The 18873-nt window shown below is 40.7% G+C and overlaps 1 protein-coding gene across 9 annotated transcripts in view; it reads left to right on the top strand.

Moving 5' to 3' along the window:
* Positions 1-18873, top strand: part of CADPS (calcium dependent secretion activator) — a 357481-nt gene that overhangs the window by 240462 nt on the left and 98146 nt on the right. For all 9 annotated transcript variants that reach the window (XM_054035472.1, XM_054035467.1, XM_054035476.1 and 6 more), the window contains exons 13-15: positions 6343-6530; positions 17264-17365; positions 18482-18545. In XM_054035472.1, coding sequence (XP_053891447.1) covers positions 6343-6530; positions 17264-17365; positions 18482-18545 — 354 coding nt within the window. The remainder of the gene's footprint in view (positions 1-6342; positions 6531-17263; positions 17366-18481; positions 18546-18873) is intronic.

Below are 18873 nucleotides of genomic sequence, written 5' to 3'. Positions count from 1 at the left end.
TGGGGGCTGCGCCCATGTTGCCTGAGGAGTGGTTCCTGCTTTTGCCAGCTCTGAATTTGGTTATTTTTAAGAGGCAATATACCCTGAACTTACTGTTGTTCAACTGCAGTAGCGATTCTGTGTTATCATTGATATTTGCACTTTTGATAATGTTACCTCCTGCAAAGACAAACTCACAGCTGGGGAAATATTATAGACAGCAGCAATGATATTTTGCAGTTTGCACCATTGCCTTACAGATGATGGTACAGGAGAAAAAGGAATCTGTACGGTCCCATCCCCCTTGTCAGTAGAGTTACACCAGAATACATGTGCCCCAGTATTTGTATGTACTGATGAATAGGGTTCCGAGCAGCTAACAATTTGCTCTGTCTGAGAAGTTACCAGATGTTGGGCATGATCCTGTAATCTATATTCATTCAGGAGTCCTGTTGTCGGGATCACTCACATGAGACAGGATTGCAGGATCTGGTCCAGTGTGTTATAACACCGATTAAACAGAAAAAAAATATTAAGATTGTCCAAATATGACTTGTCATCTTTGTTATTTGGCTGTTCAGCACTCAACCCAATGGGCCCCTGATCTTTGATTGCAGGTCCGTGGTTCTACAATAATACAAATAAATACTAATGTACAGGACTTGTACAGCGGATTTCTAGAATGAACAGTAACTTACAGTGTTGGAAATGCTATAAGAGCCAGAGCCCTTAGAAGTCAGTGGGAGCCTTTCCATAGACCTGAGTGGTTTTTGGATCAGGCCCGATATGCAGATGGCATTCTAGAGGGGTTAGATCCTGATCCCACCTGAGTGCACCCTGGGTCTGTTCCTATGCCAAGCAGCAATACAACTTGGGTCTCCCTTTCCAAATAATGCATGGAAATCTCAGCAGAAGAGTTAACTCTTTATGTACATGGAATGTTTGGTGTGCCAAAAATCTTCACCTTCTACCAATGGCATAAGCTCGGAAATTGAAGCTTTCTTGTATTGGAAGCAAATGATACTCCTATAAACCACCCAGAAGTTGTCATTGGGATTAAACATTTTTTTCACCTAGCCAGTCCCTCTACACCCCAGGGCTCTCTTGTATTTTGTCAGTGACCTATACCCATCTTACCGCATCCAGGAACGCATCTTCTCCAATGGACTAAGGGGATGGTGATGGTGAGATGAAGGAAAGTTGATTCTAAGTGGTAGTTCTCATCCTGTTCTCCCAAGCAGTGTAGGACAACCATGTAGGACAGGAGTCCTCTGCCTCCTTTAGTAGAATTATTGTCATCGCTCGGAGCAGCAGGAAGAGGCTCCCTTGAAACAGTAACAGCTCCTGCTAACGCCAAGACTTTGTTCTGATGCTAGCTGTTCATTAGGGGGTTTGCTTATGCGTTTTCAGTTGTGCTGCATGTGCCAGGGAATAGATGGGAAGGTCTGGGGTCCTCTTTGTTGTCCTCAGTTGCTGCATGTTTGCTCGGTCCTGGTGGTGGGAGCCCAGGAAGGGACCAGGCTGAGCAAGTTTTCAGGTGAGCTTCCATGTTCACCTTGGAGAAGCATTGGGAGTGCTCAGAAGGAATAATTGGGAGGTTGGGTTTATGGGTCTGAGGCGCTCTGCGTTCTGCTCTGCAGCCGCTCACTTCTTGTGCAGCTGATCTCTGGGGGTCCTTGCAGGATGCCAAGGAGGTCTGCTCAAGGGGCAGGGAGGGGCTGATGGAAATCCCCCTGTTGGGAGGTTATTGATAGAGCAGGCGGGGAAAGGACATTTGTCAGGCACGGAGCATGGATCCCACTAGCTCACAAGCAGCAACCCCGGCATGCAGCGTCTGCTTACTCAGGCATGGCTGGTTGCGAATAAGACCAACCCCGTCCCAGTAGGTCTTACTGGCTGGCTTGTGACTAGTTTGACTTAATTAGATTTTGGGAACATTAGGAGAGTTTCGACCAGTCGCTTGTGAAACAGACTCACAGCTGGGGGAGAAGCATCAAAGCCATTATTGACAAGATTGTTAATGTCTCTCTTCAAGAGGAAAGCTGCCAGCCACACTTCTTATTATTAAAGAGGTGTTTGGGCCCTTGCTTAAGAAGCCACTAGAGCGATGGGGCTCATATAAGCCCCAAGGCACATGGATCTTTGCAGCGTAGTCTCACCATTTACCATCCTGTCTCAAACCTCCCCACTTTAAGGAATGTGGTGATGGACCCTTTCTGGCCACACTTGGATTCCACAGGTTTCTTTCCTTCCTTTCAGTGTGGCTTCACACCTGGCTGTGGAACTGAGACTGTGTTTACCTCAAAGATTGACTTACCTCGCAAAAAGGGTCTGTGTTGACCTTCAGCAGCTTTTGATGCCATTGGCCATAAAGTTTTGTTGACTTGTCTGGGCAATGTTGTAAGAATGGCTCTTCGGTAGCTTCCCCCTTTCCTTTCCAAATGGTTCCAGAAGGGTGATGGGCAGTGGCTCTTCCTCCCATAGGACTTCAGTGTGCAGGGTCCCACAGAATTCTTCGCTTGTCACATCTGTTATTCAGTGTGTGCGAATGTTGACTGGCACTGCTGGAGAAGGTGGTGAGAAAGATAGAGAACAATACTCAGTTCTGTCCCCTTTCCACTGAACCCAGATTGCACAGTCTCCTGGGGCAGGTATCTGTATGAAAACAACCTGGCTATGACCCATCTCCGATAAGACAGAAATGATGCTTGTTGGCAGAGAGAAGCATTTAAGGAAAAGGAGCAGGAGTCTTGCCCGTGCCATTTATTGAGTGCATCTACCCACCGTTCACCAGAGTATACACGGTTATGGCCATGGGGTCCTCTTGCTACTGGATTTTCAATTAGGACAGCTGCCTTTCATCTTCTGGCCAGGAGACTGCAGCTATTCCTCTCTAATGTTGAGCTCACAGAAGTACCCATGCCTTTGGTACCTTCAGCTTGGACACTTGCCTTCTACTTAGGGGTACCCTTGAAATTTACACAGAAGCCAGATGCCTCCATTCTCCCCCTATGGAACATGCTCCCTCCGTGGTCCACTTTTCCCAGGATGCCCCTGCAACCATGAAATCCCCACAAAGCACCACACTAAGTCAAAATGGAGACTGTATTACATCATGGGAGAGGCAGTCTACCAGGAATCCCAGCCCATTGGAGACAGTGGGGCCCTGAACTTCAACTCCCACGAGGCAGTTCACCACAATAGGGTTTAAAGTGAAACCTATTTGAAACTAAATATTTTTTTTGTTTTCTCAATGGAAAAATAGAAAAATTTCAGCAGAATCTAAATCCCACGGAGAGTTTCAATTTTGCAGAAACTCCATTGTACATTAAAAAGAAAACAAGTTAACTGTTCATATGGAAAATTCCTGAGCACCGTCTTAATAACTGATGCCAAGTGTTCTCTTTCCATTTCCTGAGTGGTGCCTGCTACCCTTAGCATTTCTGTCCAGGCTTCTCATTAGCTTCTGGGTGCAATTCGAGTTGTTGATGAGTATCATTAGAACGCTCAGTGGTCTAGAGTGCGGATACATTCAGTCACATTATACCCCATCACAGCAGCGAAGAACAGTTCGGAGACCTTCTGACAGTTTGAACACTGCATGGCTGGCCTGAGGTGTGAGGCCCAGACATGTACACTCTGGTGCACAAGGCAAAAACCCAGTAGGGGGCCAAGAGCTGCCTGAGGGTGTGGGGGAATGCGTGTAAAAAAGCTACCAGCCTTTCAGTAATGTTTCCTACCAATCCTGGATCCTGCACTGGGCTGGACAGAGAGCCGCATATACTACCACTTTGCAGTCTCTGCTTTGTAGCTATACCACAAGAGGAACAAAGGAGAAAGCTGCCACATGCCTCGGTACCCCGGACCCTACTGTTTTTAAAGAAATGTAGCTTTGCTTGGGACTAAGTGCTTTTCCTCTCCCAGTTCTGCAAGGGTTCTTCCCCCCTGTTGCCAGATTGGAGGAGTCTGCTCCCTAACCTACGGCTGTGATGGAAGGACAGCCCATTTGTGCTCCTCCTGACTGCCACACATCCGCTTGGATTTGGGGAAGAAGACATTTTCGGACAAGTGGGCCCCCTTCAGCTCCCCGTCTGAGCTCTGGTTTTGGAGTCCTCAGCTAGGGGACTGTGCACTGAGTCCCTGTAAGGCTCTTTCCGGGGTTTCTGTCATTCTGCCGTGGAAGAGTCTGCCCCCAGCTACAATGCTCAGCGTCTTTCCTTCTGTCCCGCCCAGGAGTCTGGGTCTCTGCTCTACAAGAGGGAGCAAAGCTGCAGCGGTTATGGAATAAAGAGCAGCCTCCGTAGCTGCAGGTCCTGAAAGGTTCACGACGCTTCCACAGGCTCCAAGCCAGGGAAGCAAGTCTAGATAACTCCCTGGGCCCGATCCTGTCATCTTTTTCCCGCCATACCTCCTGGGTGAAATCCTGGCCCCATGGAACTCAATTGGAGTCTCCTCTCTGACTTCAGCGGGGTCTAGATCTCACCCCCCCCCCCGAAGGATCGGATCCATTGTAGGACATTCATTGCATCGCTACGACATGAATCATAGGTCATTTAAACTGTTGTGGCAGCGTCACCTGCTGAGCCTGGCCACTGCCTCAGGATCCCCTCAGGATCTCCCAACCTTCCAGCCCGGTTCGCTTGCGGTTGTGCCATGGCCATCTGGCTAGGCCAGTATCGAAAAAGTCCACTCCTGCCAGGGTAGCCACGCCCAAAACAAAACATCTTCAGCCCACTCTCAAGCTGTCTCTCCTTCCTGAGGGTCTATCTTCTCTCTTCAGCCCCTCCTGGGCTCATTTGAGACCTTCCCTGCTCTCTCTTGAGCAGTGACTCTCAGCACTTCCTACCTGGAGTCTCCCTCCTCTCTCTGGCACTCCTGCGGGATTCTGTCTAATCTTCACCTGATTTACCTCCTGACCTGCCTGTCATGTGTCTTTGCTCATTTTCTCTACCTGGGGAGGTGAGCTAAGTGTGCCACAGGTGGGGCTGACCCCAGTCGTCCTGTGACAATGCCTCAGAAGCCACAGATCTATCTTTCAAGTTAATTCTTACACTCTCTTCTGGTTCCCTCTTCTACAAAGTCCTCAGTTTTGCGGGGGGCGGGAGGGGGGGGTAGGGGAAGGAGAGGAGGAGGATAAAAGATCAACACATGTAACAAAGGGAAACAGAGAAAGACAAGGAAATTGACTTTCACCCTGGGCGCAAGGACCAGTAAAGACCAATTGAAACAATGGACTTCTACAGACATCTCTTTTGCATTATTCTGTAGCTTAATTTTCTGGTGATCCCAGTAATAAAATGAACTGTATCTATTTCCTATATCCATGATTTTCCCCCTCATTATTTCAGTGCTTTTTTCAATCTGTTTTGGAGTTGGCCCAACAAGGATGAGCAAATCCCTTTCTATGTCTTTTGACTGAGCTCTTAATTGATATTTCTTTCAACTCTTTTCCAAGCAGCTATTTTGGCATCTAGAAAAGATTTGGTGTCATCTGAGTGGTAGAAAATATATTTTAATCTTTCACAGCAGCGTTGTTTCTAAGATGTAGCATTTGGGGTAGCAGATGGGGTGGCAAAGAAGTTGCCTATAGGGGCAGTGCACTGCCTCAACCACTCTCCCGCCCGCTGCAGGAACTTTTCAATTAAAAGAGGAAAGATTTTGCAGTTTGATGCATTCCAGAGCTGCATCTTACCGATTGTTTAGCACCCACATTTCCATGTAAATATTGATGGGTTTGCAGCATTTTAAAAGGGTTCTATGAGAAAATTCTTATTCTAGCTAATGGCTTCACAGACTGGTGCTGCATGTTCTACTTTAGCTGTCCCCAAAGAGTCTAATCCGAGTGGCTCCTCACAGAAATGAGGGAAATGTGAATCCTCCAGTTCTGATACCGTAGAACCTTGTTTGTGTGTCTTTGGTTCATTCCTATACTTGCCAGATACAGAGATAAAAGTCATTACTGAATAATTATCTGCTCTTACCAGGGGAAGAGCGTAATACAACATCTCCCCCATGACAGTGTTGTTAATATTTTGTGCTGTTTCGATATACAAATCTTTGGCTGCCCTTAAAGGTAAAAGAACCTTCTAACGATAAATACCGAGTACTGGCATTAACTAGAATAGTTGAAACATTTTTCAGCATTTTGAATTACATTTATCTTAAATGTTACTCTAATGCTTTTTCATTGCAATTATCCTGTGTATTATTTGAGTTAGGAATGATAGAGCCCACTTCCTTGTCTTTTGCCAACCATTAGGTTTGCATTGTCTATAAGAACAGTAGAGCATTACATCTCCAAATCAAATAACTCTTGTGTTTAACATCTTCTATTTAAAATCAAGTCTCTTTATTTCTAAACAGGGCTGGTTCAGTCCTGGCCAGGTATTTGTGCTAGATGAGTATTGTGCACGTAATGGAGTCAGAGGCTGTCACAGACATCTCTGCTACCTCAAAGATTTACTAGAACGAGCAGAAAACGGAGCTATGATTGACCCCACCTTGCTTCACTACAGCTTTGCCTTTTGTGCATCACATGTTCATGGCAACAGGTAAGGAATAATTTATATCTAGCGACTAAGTGCCAGCAAGGGATGACTTTGTAGGTTTCCTTGGATTATGCACAACAATCCCCAACTTGTTTTCATACTGGATGTTTGGCAGCAGCTCTTCCGATGGCATAATTGGTTTGTTTGTTTGTTTCTTTGCTTGTTGAAATGAAAGCAATAAAAATGTGCATACAGAATCCAAAATGATCATTTTTAACTTTTTTACTCAGAAAACTCCAAGAGACACTTCTCGTTAATGTATATTTGGGTGCATAACTGAAATCTGTATCATTGTCATACATGCATAAATGGATTTAAAGAATGTATTACATTGACTTTAATTAATGTATTAGAACGTCCAACAAGTTACCACAGGTAGCATTTTCGCCAGCACCTGAGTTCCATTTTCAAACATGATTTAGGCACATAGGAGCCTACGTCCAATTGAAAGTTGGCTCCTAACTTGCTTAAGCATTGTTGAAAATTTCCCCCCACATCTTATTGTTGTTGCAGAGCAATTTCAAGTTCGTAGTTTGCTTGTTTTCTTCTCTCAAATGTACTGTGGCAAAAAGTGTAGCAGTGCTAAGTTTCCTTTTCTATGTTGTTTTATTTACAGCTAGAGTAGCTGTTGCAGCTTCTTGCATTGAGGTTTTTTTCCAAGTTGCATTATATACTCTGAGATGTCGCACTCTATTCTGCATATGCTACTGAATAACAGAGTGTTACAAAATAATTATGTGTTTTTGTAAACTCTCCGTTAAACATCATCCAGAATTATGATACACATTGTCTGGATTTCATATTGTGAGACTGCCATGCGATACACTGTTAATTTTATACATCTTGTCATGGAAACAGAGTTTTTAGTTTCTTGTTTTCTTTTTAGTTCTGACTTTCTTTAGTAAGTTTGTATCTTTAGCTGTTTATTATTTGGTTTGGTTTGTTTTCTTTCATTTATTTTTTCATGCTTTCTTCTGCTTCTTTCACTTTTGTTGCTGGCTTTACCCTGTGCATTTAAACTCATCCCAACCATTCCCCAAAGTCAACAAATGACAGAGTTACTTGGTGGGTCACAAGCAAATGCAGACTGCGAGGGGGGCAAAATGTTTAATCCCTCTGCCACTGAAGTGGAGACAAAAAAGGATTCCAAAAAGGAGTCCAAAAAAAGGAAAGATTCCAAATCGCAGCCGAATCCAGAGCCAAAAAGGTAAGAGAGAGAGACCAATGCACAGAATTGTATTCTGTAATATATAAGAACTTTTCAATCACTGAGCACACTGGGCACTTTGCATTTCCAATATTTACCTGGTTCCGAAGCTTTGAAAAGGCAGATTTAACAATATGATAGTAAAAGAACATCCAGCAATTGGGGGAACCAGTGAGTTTGTGATTTTTCAAATGTGTATTAGAAATAGAGTCTTCAAAAATGACCTAAACAGAAACGAAACAGAGAGGCTACCAGTGAAAAAAGAGTGCCTGTCACTACCAGGTTATTAATGGCAGTTCTCTGCGCCTTAATACTAATTCCACTATCCGCAGGACGCATTACTGCAGAGACCTAACTCTGTTTTGAGGATATATAGGGCCTGATCGAAAATGCACTGAAGTAAATCAGAGCTTTGCATTTTACTTCCATGGACTTCAGATCATACTTTACAGCAGCCAAGGGTTCATATGTCTGACTTAGAAACCAAAGACTGCGTGTCTTACCTAGGGACATGTTACATTCTCCAGGATGTCTTTCTGAACCCTGTGCTCTAGTTCAAATGGAAGTTATGGGCTTGATGCAGAAATTAGTGGAATTATTGGGTGAGGTTCTCTGGCCTGCGTTATGCAGAAAGTCAGGCTGGATTGTCACAGTGGTCCCTCCTGGTCCTAAAAAATCTGTAAATCTGTACCTTTAATTTATTATTATGGTTCAGACAGAAATCAGAGTATCTAAGTTCCTTAGATTCCTTGTTGTGATTCCTTTTTGAAAGAATATTCAGGCTATGTGCGTGATTTGTTTTAGAGCCAGGCTAGACTGACACACAGCTGGGGAAAACTGATACTTATTTATGTGCTACCTAATCACCAGTTACCAGTGTATTTGTGTGTATAAAGCCCGTCTATCTTTGACAGTCTCCTTTTCCCACCTTTCGTTTGTTGCTTGCTTTCCTAGGTCTTAAGCCTGCAGTCTGCTCTGCCTAGACAGACCCTTAGCTTATTGCAGAGTCAAAGCCTTACCTTGTAAGCTCTTTGGGGTAGGCACCATGTCTTGCTCTGTGATTGTACAGCACTTAGAACAACAGGAACCTATCTAGGCTTGGAACCTTTGAGCAATGTTGTAATATAAATACTAAATAATAATAAATAACATCGTTATTTGTGCGCCAAACTCTTTGGGAAAAAGTATCATTTGAACATACACATTAAAATATATACAGTCAATATCTTTGCTATCTAACAAAAACGTATTACTTTTGTCATAAACATGGATATATTAATTGAACTTTCTTTAGAAACTGGATGTTATTCACTTTTAGAGGGCAAAAAAACAACTGGTGGTTTAGCTTTCTCGGGAATGAGGTTGGCTGTCAGTCAGACTATGCCACTCCAGCAATGAAGGTCGAATAGAGAGAGAATTCTATGTGGCTATCAATCTCCTATATTAGCAATAGACAGTGATGGAGCTGAGGTGGGTTGTCTGTTTGTATTGTGTTTGTGTAAGGTCAGACAGTGAGACAACAGTAGCTTGCAGTCAGTGAGAAAGTGCAGAGAGAATGTGATTCAGATGTTCAGGACAGCCTGAAGGTCAGGACTGACAGAATGACAGGCCATCATAGAGAAGAAACTAACTAGTTGCTGTCCAGGGTCCTGCTTCATGAATACCGCCTTGTTATCTGATCAGTGTCAGTGCAGGACAGGAACAAAACGGCTGCTTTTAAAAATACACCTCTAGCTTTGCTGTGACCCTATTGCCATATCATGTGAAATGGTCAAAAACCAACATGGGTGATATTTCAAAACACTACTGCAGTCCGTTTTTCCTTTACCTCGACTTTTTTTAAGCTGATGAGTTGTTAGACCTTTGAAAGCTCGAAATACCTACTCCAAAGGGACACTATAAATTATTGCCATCGTTGAATCCATGAACTTTTCTGTTAATTTTACCCATACTTTAAAAATAAAAATAAAAAAGTGAGTTAATTGTAATTTTTTATCCCAAGTTTTGCCTTCTGCAAACATCTGTATGCATGATATATGGGAGTGTCATAGATATAGATACCAATCATGACTGTGCAAAACCTACTAACCCTAGTTACCATAACTAATTACAGTTCACTGCAATTAAGGAAATTATTAGTGATACTTCTTCACTATACTTAAGGGCGCAACATCAGTGCATGTCCTTAAAAAGTTCCACCAAGTTGAAAGATTTTACCAGTTCTAATGGAAATCTGGTAGAAATCATTCAAATTGGTAGAATTTTGTAAAGGCACACCCATTTGGATCTGTTTGCTTTAGGTACTTATGTGGGCCCCATTACTGTAATATTGACCATCTCACAGTCCGTTAATGTAATTATCCTCACAACACCCCATGAGACAAGGAAGTGCCATTAACCCTGTTCTGCAGATGGATAAGAAATGCACAGAGAGACTTGTGATTTGCACAAAGTTACACAGGAATTGTCTGGTGAATCAGGGACTTGAACCCATATCTCAGGCTAGTGCCTTAACCACTGGACCATTCTACCTCTCCCTTTTTAAGATTTCCCTACTTAGGGTTTTATTCCTTGACTACAAACACAGCTGTTGCCAACTGACCCATGTAAAAACAATTTTAAAAATAAAATTGGTTAGAGTGGGCAAAAAAAATGCTGCTTTTGTGGTTTTATATACCATATATACTCGATCATAAGCTGGTTCGTTTATAAGCCGACCCGCTTCTCTGGTACTTTCCTTTTTTACTAAAAAAATTCAGCTTATGAACGAGTATATACGGTACTTTTTTTGTCCTTATGTATTGAAAATGTAACTACAGATTTGTGTATGTAAAAGTTAAGGACTGGATGAGTGGATGTTGAGCCCATCACCACTTGGACTTCATATTGAATCTGGTCCAAGTTGGTGGTGAGGGAACGTTGTGATTTTCTGACAGCTGGTCAGTGCTCTGTGTGAAATGAGCTAGTGTTCGGCCCAGTTTCTCAGTCCGATCACCAAACATCCACACGATCAATTATCTCACTATAATTTGCCCCGTTTTTGCACACAGGTGGATTGGTGCACTGCCCTTCCCGCAGTCACTGTGTTTCACAAACATTAAATTCACTTTCAAAATGAAATCAAAATTGGCATCCCCTCCAGCTGTTGCCTTTGCAGATTTTCAACCGTTGTCAGACTCCAGAACTATTACCGTTTTGAAGTCGTTTGTGGAACTTGTGGAATTCAATATCTGCATTACATTTTAGAGCATTCTCAATTATGTCTCCTTAATATTTGGTTTATATCATACAACAAAAATTTCATAGAGCTGGTTGAAAAATGGGAAACAGTTTTTACAAATTTGTCATGAAAAAACATCATAGAAATTTCAAAAACTTTCAACCAGCTCCAGACATTAGTTACATCTCTGTATGCTCTCTTTGGAGATTATATTTATTCTTTGATTAATAGATCCGTAGTGGACATGTTGTCTCAGAGAGCCACAGATTAACAAAACCGTACAACAGGTAATGTCAGACTCTTTATTATTTCCTGGATCCATATATTAGCCAGAGCCATAATAGGTATGTATTGATAAAGTACATGTTATTGATGTCTTCAAAACGCAGTCTGTCGTACAGGCTGAGATGATGCATTGTGCCAGTGATCCACAGATAAATAGTGTCATGTTACATGCTGACATGATACATTACCATGGGTATAGGAGAGGGAAGCATCCACGCAGTCCAAGCATGGTTCTTTGGGGATGCATGTTGCACTTGAGAAGGAATGAGCCTTGATTCAGCTCTGCATATCCACAAAGCACCAAAGCCTGGACTGAAATTAGGAGAAAAGAGAAGTGAAATAAGAGCCAAAGCTAGAGTAATGAATCGGGCCGTCTTTTTATTATTGTCCCGTGTGGCTGATTAAGGTTGGGCCACATATCTATGTTAAAAGTCCCCTTAAGAAAAAATACAGAAAAAGGGACTATACAGTCTTGAGGATATAATGTAAATTCTCAGGAGCAAGAAGGATTGTATTGGATGAAATTGAAACTTAATGGCCAGTCCTTTAAAGGGAGTCCCAGTGCAGTTGGTGGGACACTCTGCAGATGTATGGATTTGTCTGTAGGGCTGCCGTTGTACCATTAGTGCCCTGGACTATAAATCCCATAATAGACTGTGATGCTAAATATAAGCCATGTGTTGCACCTGGCTGCAAAGGACTAAGTTGAAGATAGCATCTGCCTTATCTTAGATTTCCCTTTTGTTAGTTAAAATCAGATTATTTGTATTAATTTTTGACATAATTTATTTTATCATCTCTGATGTGTGTGAAACACATGCAGAGGTTTGGTTACTGCATCTAAGGAGTATTTTCCCCAATGATAAAGCTTAAAGTAGTTAAGCATAAAAGGTGGAAGAGATTTTTTTTTTTTTTATTTATAAGCCTCTTCGTTTTTCAGACAGGCTAATGTCAAAGAGATTAACCCAAAGGAGCTATACTGTAGATTTATAATTGCATACAAATGCATGTTATTGCTTCATATATTAGTCTTTGTTAAAAATGATTTTGATATATTTGTTTTAGCAGCATAACTAGCCCTGAGGGCCTCCGGGTATAATTAGAAAAGGGCATGGTGGGGGAGGTGTGGCTTACCGAATGAAGCATTGGCCTTAGGATCACAGGTCCTAATTATAATTTATAATTAACCCTGTGATTTGCACAACAGTCTAAACTAAAGAAAGAAAATCTTTTTACAGTTTGACATGAAAATGTGTGTGTTTGTTTTTTAATTTCACAACCTGCTTTTTTTGGTTGTTTTCATACTTTAAAAATAAAAAGTTGAAGAAAAATAGGAAACTATACATAGATTGACGAATAGCATGTAAAACTTTTCCTGTGAAATATTTATATTAAGCACTGACAAATCTGCAGGTGATAACATAAAGCTATAATCAAAAGAGTTATCTCTGAAAATGTGCTGTTGGGGATTACTAAATATAAATTTATACAAAATGTGTTTTTTTATTTCTGCCCTCCCCCCACTATTTAAACCAGACTCCTCTAATTTTCCTGGCAAGATCAATATAGGATCAGATGAAAATCTGTTACCATTCAAATTGGAGACATTTATGTTGTATGTTGATCTAAATCCATAGAAAGAAGGAGACATAGACACTGTGTGTGTGTGTGTGTGTGTGTGTGTGTGTGTGTGTGTGTGTGTGTGTGTGTACACACAATTATATTTAAATACAATATAGGTGCAGCACTTCTTTCACTGTTTCTCTCCTACCACTCCTACTACTAGGGTGACCAGACAGGAAATGTGAAAAATCGGGACGGGGTTGGGGGGTAATAGGAGTCTATATAAGAAAAAGACCCAAAAATCGGGACTGTCCCTATAAAATCGGGACATCTGGTCACCCTACCTACTACTGTCTACCCCAGCGTAATATAAACCATACATAGCCACTGTGAATACGTGTGTTAGTTTTCTACAGTTGTGTTTTAGCTAAAATGTATTGTGCAAATTTTGTTTGCTGCAGAAAGCTGTGATTCCATATATAAATTAAACATCCAGTATAAAGTTGATGGGAAACCTTTGTTAAATAAAAAGAGTTAATACCAGCATGAATAAGAAAATTAATTTATGAGATTTCACCTTCTTTTGAGAATGTCTTTAAGGACTATCAATTGTGCATGTTATGACAAGGGAATTATCTAGAACACAGAAGTGAATGTGACATTATAGAAAGGATAGCTTATATAACCCTTAGTTTGCTTAGCAAATGGAAAGATAAATATGCTTCCAAATTATTCAGTTTTCAAATATATTTGACAAATGTTTTGATTTTAATTAGGTTTCAGAAATTATCATGTTAATAAATTAGGTGCAGGGCTTTTGACGGTGTTTTTATGTAGTTCTATCAGTACCCTTGCATTTGTCACTAATTAATGAGTTCCTAATGCTTCAGCTTCTGGGGAGATGAGCAACAAAAAGGAACGTAACTAGTAAATCCGAAGATGCGCAGCTGGGTTATAGTATTTGAAATTTGACAAACCCATTGGACGTATTATTATTTGTGACATGGCTCAAGATGGGAGATTGTGAGGAGAGTAAAGATGACAGAACTGGTGCTAACCACTGTGACAACAACTTGAAAAGCAGCCGACATGACATCTTTCCTATCATGCTGCCGAAAATGTCAACTTTGTGAAGGACAGTGAGAAAATGGTTTGCCGAAAATTTGAAAGGTAGATTCAAGAGATGCTCATCATGTCAGATGTAATATAGTCCACAGCTGTTTGAGAAAGGAAGTCCTTGCAGTTGTGATGGCTCATAGTTGGCAGGCCCTTCCAGACATCCGTGCTGCTCCAAAAATGGCTACAGTTGACCTGTAGATTGTCTCAAGTTTGTAGTAGAATGATATGCAAGGGTGAGTTGTTGTTTATCTAGCATGCAGTTTAGTAGAACAACGTAGGGTGCATAAGGTAACTTTTTAATTGTATTAAAATGGGTGAATTTGGCATTGTGTCTTCTGATAAAGATCAAGAAAAATGCAAGGCCTAACTGTTTATTATGACCGAAGTGTGGTGAATATTTGAAAATATATATATATATATATATATATATAGTCTGCGTGTAGCTAGATAGTCACATTTTTGTCTCAGTGCAAACCGTTCGGGCATTATAAATTAACTTAGATGAGTTGTGGACGTATATTAACTCTAGTCCAACAAGGTTTGGACCCAGCCATGTGCCCACATAGAGTTCCTAACAGTATCAGTGCTTTAGACTGAAAACTGCCAGAGCACTGAACATTTAGCCTGCCGCTCCAAATTGTAATGATAGTTGTGCCAAAGCATTGCAAGTGTCTGAAATTGGTGTTGCCTGGCAAGTGCTAAAATAGCTAGATCAAACAGAATTAAAGCCTCATTCAGAGCGCGTTGAACTCAGTGGAAATATTTCAGTGGCTTCAAGTGGGCTTTGGATCAACCCTACGTACAACTCTGGACGCTATCCCACTGAAGACACTGGAAAATGTGCTGGGACTTTGAACAGAGTGTCCCTTGCTGGGTTAAACAGCTTACAGTGATATTTTACATTAATAATTTGAATTAAAAGAGGGGCTGAAATGTATAAAACTAGTATTATTTAACAGAGAAACCTCTTGACACATGTTCTATGCCCTAGAAAATAAGTGTGCATTTAAACTCCTGAGTCTTCTGTGGCCTTTTCAGTAAATCTTTTGCTTTGAGGGCTATTGACCCAACAAATGGCAACATAATTTTCAGAACTTTTCCAGTTCATCAGCGTATTGTTCTTAGTTTGGGCTCTTTACAGTCAATGTTTTGTGGCTACATCAGTTGTCAGTTGACCTCCATGAAACTCTATGACATATATGGGTTTTGTGCATCTGTGCGGATGTGTGCCCAAAACTCGAATGAGGACTTCAATGACACAGAGTATTTATCATGGAGTATCTTGAAAAATCTGCCACTCTACTGGCAAGCAAACTAGATTCCCCAATGTACACAGCAGTGCTGGCGTGCGTAACTGATGGCATGAACTAGATCTGAATCTGAATACTAATTATTTCTGGAATTTTGGATTAAAATATACTAAAAATGTTCAGCAGCTGTGTTTTAAAATCAATGTCTAACTGGATTTACCTAGCTTACCTGCTTCTTCAAAACAACTAGACCTAATTATGTACCGGTACTAATGAGACCAAATCCATTCTTCCATAATTGTTTAATAAATGTGTTTTCCAGCTAAAATTTTATATTCCATAGTTCAGCCTAAATAAAATTTTTACAGCCGACCTTGGCAAATAAATGATAGGAAACACTGGAACTTATGGAAACACTGATTAAATTTAAAGATATTCACTGTCATCTGGGCCTTTTAATATGTCCAGTGTTATTTAATATAGTAATATAAGTGTTATTTAATGTAGCTTTAGCACTTACATATAGTGAAAAGAAAATCAATTAAGATTGTGTTAGCATCTCTGTTTGGATTTGTTAAGAGAACTTTTTACCTGTATTCTAACAGCAGAGCTAATATTTATGATATTAAGAGGTTTCTGCATCTGAGGTCAGTGAAACATGACTGTACAGATTGTAATTTTTCTTTTAGTTTAGGGCCTTTTGATTCTTTAAAAGGAAAATAAAGCTAACCAATTAACCCCTGACAGGAGGTTCGTTAGAAGCTGTGTAATCCCTTGCCAAGCCTTTTGTATAACCAAACTAGTCTAGTACTAAGGATTTACACAGCTTAAGCTGAACGCTGGAGGAGGCCTTTAAGGAAGAACATTTGTTCAATTTTAAGACATCTTACGTTACCTAAAGAGAGACTGTGCTGGTATAGGCTACACGGTAATACACAAATCTGTATACTTTGCCTGTCAATAATAGAAACTAGTGATGTTTATTGTCTGGGTTGCTGATTCCTTTGGTGAATGGATTAGACTAGCCCAATTCAGCGATTATGCTGTGGCGTGTATTTCTCTGGGGAGGGGGAGAAGGGGGCATGTATGCAGAGGATGCTGATTTCTGCTCACACATTGGTGCAAATCAGGAGTCAGTTTAAATCAGCAGAGTTCAAAGATGTAAAAACAGAACGTAAGCACAATCAGGCACAGGGAACGTAAGCACAATCAGGCACAGGGACTCTCCGTATTATCTATCAACATTACAGGTGAAGAATGGAAGAGATGATTGCATGCGCACTGTGCTCTGTGAAAGATGGGAAATACCCCAAGGTAGCTACTTGTGGCTGCCTTATTCATAATGCGGTCCTGTGCATTAACAAAATAATAAAAGTGTAACAAATATTCATTGAAGAGCTGCTTTGATGGAATGTGTTAGTTTTTATGAAATTCTTAAATTCCTGAAAAGGGACATTATTTTTGGAAATGCAAAATGTACATTGATCTTGGAGCATATATTTCAGTTTGTGCTCCTTCCGTTTACATGATAAAATGTTATAAAGTGATTCAATGAACATGAATGAGTGCTGTATTTTTATATTCCATTTGTACGTGAGTTTATCATCCCTATTCTTTTATGCTGTGAACCATATTTTAAATTTGATAAATGTGAATATGATTATTTCTGTAGAAATGAATAACATGTTGAGCAAAACAGGACTTACAGGCAGTCCTTACTTAATGAACATTCCTATTGTAGTATTTATATATGTATCTGTGAATATATATATACACATATAGGTGTGTATTTTTAGAGAGAACTACATTTTTCCAGGTTTTTCTGCAGTAAACAAAAATATAGTGATTTCACTATTTAAAAACCTGCATACCGTAATTTTAAAAGGAGTATTTATTTTATTCTGAGATATGCTTTCTAAACAATCACACTGCTTTACCCGTTAGTGCTTCTTTGCATGGCACATGCACTATATCCTGGATCTAATAGTCGATGACATCCATTTCCAAAAACTGCAATATCTTGTTTGCCGTACAGATGACTTACCAGGGTCATGAGGTGAAGTTTGAGTCATTCATGGCATTTTTCCTTCAGGCCTGATGGAATAGGAACTGTAACTGTAGAAGAGAAAGAACGTTTTGAAGAAATCAAGGAGCGGCTTCGCTTGCTTCTGGAGAATCAGATCACCCATTTTAGGTAAAGGCAGAGACCCCTGGTTTAAAGCGAGAGAGGATGCCTTTCCTCAAGACTCCATCCCATAAAAGACATGTCTTTTAGATTTCAAAGGCTGCAGCTTAGTATAATTCTGCATAAGTAATATGCACAATGTAAAATAACTTGGTACATTAGGGTGCCAAAACTTGCAGCTGCAGAAGACATGAATATGTTCATAGCTGATAAACAGAAGGCTTAACCTTTTAAAGGTATTTCAACTCAATTTGCCCACATAGGCACAGCAACAAGGAGAGGACTCATATTTGACAATTAAATAGTTCTAAGCAAATAATTAAAGACCCTGTGATCTTATTTCTTCCTCTTTCCCATCCCCTTCTCCTTAACGCATTCTGCTATCTACTCCCACCTCTTCCTAGTACAAAGAAAGGCAGGGTTTTTTTTCATGGATGGTTTAATTTTGGGAATAATGGATATCACCAACCTGAAAGCAGGGAGGTGAGTTGCCTCCTATCAAACTAGCCTTTTCATACAGTGGTCAACCCCAATTCTCAAGTTGAGAGATGATGTAACTCTCGATGCAAACTCAATGCCATGACCACTCTTAGCTGCAACTCTCAAAAATAAAATAGACAGCATAACCAATTAGTTATGATCTATGTGATTGTGATAAGATCACTAATTTCTGGTCCTGTCCTTGTCAGTGCCCTTTTTCCTTTTATTGCAAGGAGATGACATGTAACCCTTTCCTGGTAGATGTAGCCACTCTCCCTCCCAGTTGACAGCCAGATTTCATAAAGTGGCAGATCTACCAGCCCTTAGTAGTCATCCAGCATTTAGTTTTCCCTGTGCTTGAAGCATAAGGGTATATCCTCTGGGCTGTGGAGCACATCATGGAAAATATTTCTGAGATTTCCTAACCATCCCACTGAGGCACCTGATCAAAATTACTCTTTCAGGCCTCGAGCCCGTCTCTTGGGCCCACATGGCGCCACTTGACGGGTAGAGGCCTAATTCAGGGAAGCGAGAACAAAGCCCTCGCCCCGCCACCCAGTCTTTCTTATCAGATCACTCTTAAGCTTATTGGTATATTTGCCCATGTGCATTTGAGTTCATCTTTAAAATTGGGCGTTTTTCTAGGTATTGCTTTCCATTTGGCCGACCCGAAGGTGCGTTGAAAGCTACTCTATCCCTACTGGAAAGGGTAAGCATCACAATAACAAAGGCAGGTTAAAATTCCTATGTTCCTATTCAATCGTACAGTAGAGTTTATGTGGCAATTAGATTTATGCATAGATATACACACAAATTGAATTAGATAACGTTACAGTATCTGTTCGTTCATGGGCGTGAGTAGATTTTTGGTGTTGTAATTACACCCTGTAATGCAATGTACAGAGAATTCTAAATACTATGAATTGTGGGCCTAATTCTCTAGTCAGTTAGACCATTTTATATCCCAAGATGATGCAAACTAAGGAACGAGGATTCAATGGAATTATACGGGCATAAAACTGGTATAATGGGGTGAT

This window comes from Malaclemys terrapin, chromosome 7 (genome assembly GCF_027887155.1).
Source record: "Malaclemys terrapin pileata isolate rMalTer1 chromosome 7, rMalTer1.hap1, whole genome shotgun sequence".
Taxonomy (NCBI): domain Eukaryota; kingdom Metazoa; phylum Chordata; order Testudines; family Emydidae; genus Malaclemys; species Malaclemys terrapin.
This window is presented reverse-complemented; position numbering and strand designations above follow the sequence as displayed.